Here is a 6,075-nt window from a genome sequence, read left to right as displayed (position 1 = left end):
ACAAATCGTTTTTTATGTATTCCACACATAGGGTGGGTTTATTTTTGTTTCATTCTCACAAATTGCATTAGCATACACAACGTCTCATGACAGAGTAGTGATATTCCACTGAGAACTAGCAGCGGCATTGAGCGGGAGGGCACAACAGGCCGACAACATGCTGCATCACAGGCTACAACATTGCCACTAGAGGCCCACTACAGCCTATGTTGTGGCCTGTCTTTAGAGTCCAAACTCCAGTCTCACCGTCTCGTGGCCGCTGGCGTCGACTCCAGAGTCCACTGTCTAGACTCCTGAGCATCTGTTCCAGACTTCCAGTTCAACCAAATCGTAAATAGCCTTCAACAAGCCGCATTGTTCAGAATCTAGCCTCCAGGTAAGTCAAAAATTAAAATGCACATTTTTTTTATCAGTTAAAAATTAATAAGTTAATATATACAATTTTACAAATTACAATTTACTAGTTTTTTAAATATAGTGTCTGGACTCTCAAGCTTTAGCCTGAGAGATCCAGAATATTTAAATTTATTTTATAAATTATAGTTTCATAATTTCATTCTACAAAAAATATAAAACTAATAAAAATGTAAATTAAAAAAAAAATTGCAGACATTTCAAGCTTCAAGCCTTCACCTCAGTCTTCAACAACCATAAGTTCTGAACCTTCAAATTTCAATGGCACCCCCAAAATCAACTGCTGTAGCATGGAATTTTGTCAAAAAAGAGGGGGAAAATCTTTTGTGTCGGTTATGTGGACATCAATTCACTAGCTCTTTAACTAGAGAAGTGGATCACCTTCTCAGTATTAGCAATGGAAGTGGAGGTGGTGTTGAAGGCTTCACTAAGATCTCTGATGAACAAAAAACCACAGTGGAGAAAGACTATTTCACTTCAAAGATGGAAAAGGAGAAAAGGGGAAATAAGAGGTAGTGAGTTGAGAGGGAGATTGCCATGTGCTCCTCCAACACCATTAATTCAATCTCAACAATTGGTGGATCAATTTCTACTCAAGTAAAAACAGGTGGAACCAAAACATTAAATCAATTCTGGAAATCTATGGAGAGACAAGAAGTTGACGATGGTGTTGCAGAATTCTTTATGCATGTGCAATTCCCTTTAATATGGCGTGGAGTCCATATTTTAAAAATGTAATTAAAAAGGCCATTGATTTTGGGAAGGGCCATGTTCCTTCTGGATCTGAAGCTTTAAGAACAACTTTGCTAAATAAAACAAAAGAAAGAGTGACAGGAAAGTTGGTTCAGATTAAAGAGACTTGGAAGCTTACAGGATGCACAATTTTGATTGATGGTTGGTCAAATTTGTGTCATTGCCTATTGATCAATGTGCTTGTTTATAATCCTCAAGGGGTAAGTTTCTTGAAGACACTAAATGCAATGGATCGATTGAAGACATCAGAATTTATTTTTGGAATTTTGGATGAAGCAATTCAAGAGGTTGGGCAGAAAAATGTGGTCCATGTTATTACAGATAATGCATCAAATTGTGTTGGTGTAGGGAAGTTGATTATGGAAAAGTATAATCACATTTATTGGACCCCTTTTGCAGCTCACTGCTTGGATTTAATGTTGCATGACTTAGCCAAATTTCCTCGGTTCAATGAGACAATGCGAAGAGCCAAAACAATTGCAAACTTCATCACCAACCACCATCTCACTTTGAGCATATATAGGAAGAATGCATCAAAAGAGTTGTTGAGGCTTTGTGATACAAGGTTTGCCACTTTTTATATTACTCTGAAAAGAGTTGTTGAGGAAAAAGCAAGCCTAAGAGCTGTTTTTTGCAACACTGAGTGGGAGAGATCTACCCTTTCAAAAGAAACTAAGGGGGGAAATGTTGAACAAATAGTGCTCAATAATGGCTTTTCGGAAAATGCAAACAAAGTTTTAAAAATATGTGGCCCAATTTTTAATGTGCTCCGCATGGTTGATAGTGACAAACCTTGTATCGATTTTGTTTATGAAAGCATTGATTGTTGCAAAGACGCCATTGCAATGCTTTTAATAATGTGGAAGTTGATTACCAGGAGATATGGGATTTAATTGATCAAAGATGGAAGATGATGAATAGTCCATTACATGCAGCAGCATGCTATTTGGACTCTAGATTGTTTGGGTTATCAAGACATAGGGATGAAGAAGTCATGAATGGACTTATACAGGCTATTGAGAAGCTAAATCCAGATCCAGTAATTATAGATTTGGTCAGAAGTCAGTTGAGGGCATACAGGTTAGAAGAAGGGTTATTTGGAACACAATCAGCAAAGTATGATAGGAGCATAAGTGATCTAGCAGTATGGTGGGAATTTTATGGTTCAGGGGCACCAAAATTGCAAAATTTTGCAATTTGTATCTTAAGCCAGGGATCAAGTGCATCAGCATACGCAAGGAATTGGAGTTCCTTTGACCACACTAATTCCAAGAAAATAAATAGATTGTTATCTGGAAGATTAGAAGACCTTGTTTATGTTCGTAGTAACTTGCAGTTGGCTTTGAAAAATGTGGCTATAGATTCATCTAATTCCTCTACTCTGTGGATTGATCCTGTTCCAAATGCATCAAGGGATGAAGCTAACTTTTACATTGACAGGGAATTGAGTGATGAATCTGATGCTGAAGCATATAGCGGATTCACAGCTCCTACTCTTGATGATATAGAACTTTTTGATATAACAAGTGGGCCACAGGAACATCAATAATAAAACTTGTGTTTTTGTTTCAGATTTCTAGTTTACTTTTTGCATGAACAATTTTTTAAAACTACCAAGCTACTTTAAACTTTCGAGTTTATATATTTTGAATACTTTTTTATCAGATTGTTTTTCAATATATGAAATATGATATGGCACATGGTTTTGTTGAATTTGATATGGGTTCCAATGTCTATGATGAATTTCTCACATTGTTTACTATGTATTGAAGTTGGTTCTTTATTGGCACTCGCTTTCATGGTTTATAAAATTATGTGGAAATGATTTAAATGTTTGAGCAATAATCTTATGTGTTTGTAGTGTGCATTACGGATTTTGAATTTGATTTTAAATTGATTTATATTATATATATACATTTTTTTTTCAAATTTCTATATGTCCAATTTTATGTGGAACTTTATAGGCAAAATTTTAGGTGCCGAACTTTATTCGAATTTCAAGGTTGCTAAACACGAACGTGGTGACTTAGTCTACAGTTGTACCCCTTGGTCCTACTAATCAATGAACCGATCCACTACCCCTTGGTCCTACTAATCAATGAACCGATCCACTAGCGACATAGGCATATGAAGTTCTGGTTCCGGAGCCTTACAAAAGCGGTGGCATGAGTACATGTAGCAGTAAACAATATTAGCCATAGACAATATAGTTTGATTAACATAAAATATTTAAGACTAAATACTAACCTTAGTTCATTTCAGTTTCGAATTGTTTCAATTTGTTTTTCATTATCTATTCTTATCCTAAGCTTTGGTTTCATAAAGCCAAATAAAATAATGATTAGACTTATTGATCCTCACAAATTAATACAAAAATTTCCGAATTAATACAAAAATATTATAAGCTACAAAAATTTATACGGACCAATACTAAAAAGACCATTTCGATTACTATAGTACCATGGCTGACGGCTGGGACTAATAAAACCAACACCCAACCTCCATAGTTTAATTGAAAACTCCATCGTCTTTGACGTTTGTACTTCTCTACTTGCCTACTCATGAACCATGACCTGCTGCCATTACATTTAGCTTTTACCCATACGCTGCTTACCATGTAAGAGGAATGTATTCCAAGGCCCACTGCTGTGACAGATTATTCGACCAATATATTGAAGTCGGTAAAACCATTGGTTCAATAAAGTGCAGCATATCTGTTAAGGCCCACTGGTGCTACAGATTATTGGGCCAATATATTGGAATGGATAACATCATTGGTCCAGTAAAGTGCGGCATATTAGAAGTCGTATCTAACGTGTAGTGGCTTCCGATATGAAAATAAGAGATGGAATATAATAAAGGGCAGAATGTAAAGGTGACACATTTGCAGACTGGTAGATGATGCATGCCCATTGGTCTTTGGTTACGTAATACAGACATATAGTTCGTATCTCAGATGTGGGAATTTTTAATTGCTTTAATTGTACACTTGACGAACCTAGCAGGATTGCTCGAATTCGGAAAAGAAGAATGGCATCTCTACTGTGCATCATACAGACTTGTCAAAATCGAAGCACGTGAAGCATCATCCGGACTCGTCCAAAAAATTTTTAATTATTTGAAATATTCCATTCCGAGCAAAGAAACTTTTTAAATCATAATTCCAAAACATAAATTCGTTAAGCTATATTAATCTCTCTGGTGCCACAGACTCTCTGAGGTTAATGCCGGGAGCACTAAAAACAAATGGCAAGCAAGCGCCAGATCTTCGAAATTTCAGGGCCTTGCCACCTCACTAACATCAACTGGTAACAACATCAATAATCACACCACTGCGATACTTGCCCCAAAATCATGTTCTCTATTTCATCCGCTTTTTAGAGTCGGAGGCAACTTTTTTAGTTTCACTGCTTTCGATCATTTCTTGTTCTGCAGGTCAGATCCCAATCACAGGCGATGCATAGCGGCCAGTCTAGTGAGGGCAGTGCAGATCCTAGAATTCGACCGGCAGGCGGGCAGGCTGGGGCAGGACGCTTTGGCGGAGAAGTGGTGGAGCTTCTTCAATTTCCAGCTCGTCGAAAAAGCCAACGAGGGCATGACCATCGTGGGTGCCGTGTTCAAGTGGAGCGGGCAGGTCCGTCGCCCCGACTTGCCCGAGTTTGTGGTGGCTTTCAGAGGAACAAATCACCACAGCCCCGAGTCCTTCCTCAGAGACATGAACCTCAATCTACACATCCTCAGAAACGGACTCCACAAGACAACTCGTTTCCAACAGGCTCTCGATCTCGTCCACAATTATGTGTGCGCCCATGGTGCCAAGAACGTCTGGATCGCCGGGCATTCCCTCGGTGCCGCCATCGGAATGTTGGTGGGAAGACACATGGCGGAGGACGGGTATTCCCTGGAGGCCCACCTTTTCAATCCGCCGTTCCCTTCGCTCTTTTCCGCTCTCCCTCAAAAAATAAAAGCCGATTTGGGCAAAATCCGCCAGTTCTTGTTGAATTACGCGGTGGCCAATAACAAGCGAGGCATGGACGAACGCAGCCTGAGCGAGTCAGATAAAGCGTTTGTCGCTCTGCACGGCTGGTTTCCTTGCCTCTATGTTAATCAGAATGACAAGATATCTTCAGGCTATGTTGAATATTTCAATCAAACGCAGATTATGCCGGTTTCCATTAAACACATGCTTCTGTCCGCCATTGGCATTGAGTCAAAGGTGGCGCATTTCATTCCGTCTGCGACGCTCACGCTTAATTCGGTCCCGGCGACGGATCTGAAAAACGCGCACTGGACTGATCCATGGTTGGTTCACAGGATTGATCAATGGTGGGCTCCCGAGCTCTTAACTGACTGTAAGCAGATTAGCCTTTTTCCCAATGAATGTAGATAATGTTCGGCATTCTAGTGGAATGAAATATCGCTGAACACCATCGGCATAGTTTTGGTTGACCATTAATTCGTCAGAAATTTACAGTCCTGTCCGTTTCCAGAAAATTAATCGTAATGTAAGACACTTGTATGTAATTATAATTCGAGTTCTGTACTTAATAAGTAAACTGTAATATAGAAGTCACGGCTCCTTTCCAAGTGCGTTCGGTTACTGTATTTATCTTTTTTTTACTTGTGATTTTAACGGTATTGTAATTTAAATAATAATATTTTTTTTAGATTAATCATATTATTAGAACCAATTACTGTGCTTCATTTTCAAGATAAAAATGAAAAAATTAATCAATTCTAAAAAATAAGGAATAAATAGCAAAAATAATATATAAGATCCAGAATTTTAGTTATTAAATTAATTAGTGAGTAATTTAATTATTTATTATTATAGTTTTTATTTTTTATAAAATAAATATAAAAAATAATTTTAAGAAATGGCATAAGGAGGGTAGGGATGCTTTATGG

At 37.9% G+C, this 6,075-nt stretch overlaps 1 protein-coding gene across 1 annotated transcript; it reads left to right on the top strand.

The window, feature by feature from the left end:
* Positions 1–4,012: 4,012 nt before the first annotated feature.
* Positions 4,013–5,700, top strand: LOC149209208 (GDSL esterase/lipase At4g10955-like). The gene is made up of 3 exons (XM_089398541.1): positions 4,013–4,042; positions 4,173–4,264; positions 4,378–5,700. Exons 1-3 carry the CDS (start codon positions 4,013–4,015, stop codon positions 5,555–5,557), a joined length of 1,302 nt encoding a protein of 433 aa, XP_089254667.1. The 3' UTR covers positions 5,558–5,700.
* Positions 5,701–6,075: the final 375 nt, after the last annotated feature.

Source organism: Pinus tabuliformis, chromosome 1_2 (genome assembly GCF_031772625.1).
Source record: "Pinus tabuliformis cultivar Carrire ecotype Pingquan chromosome 1_2, CPIR1, whole genome shotgun sequence".
Classification (NCBI taxonomy): Eukaryota; Viridiplantae; Streptophyta; class Pinopsida; order Pinales; family Pinaceae; genus Pinus; species Pinus tabuliformis.
This window is presented reverse-complemented; position numbering and strand designations above follow the sequence as displayed.

What these genes read in the sequence shown, in the direction of transcription:
- LOC149209208 (XM_089398541.1), top strand. Translation starts at nt 4,013, where the DNA reads ATGGAATATAATAAAGGGCAGAATGTAAAG. An exon ending in ATAAAGGGCAGAATGTAAAG is followed by an intron (nt 4,043 to 4,172) that starts GTGACACATTTG and finishes CGAACCTAGCAG; the next exon opens with GATTGCTCGAATTCGGAAAA. An exon ending in GTGAAGCATCATCCGGACTC is followed by an intron (nt 4,265 to 4,377) that starts GTCCAAAAAATT and finishes CTGGTGCCACAG; the next exon opens with ACTCTCTGAGGTTAATGCCG.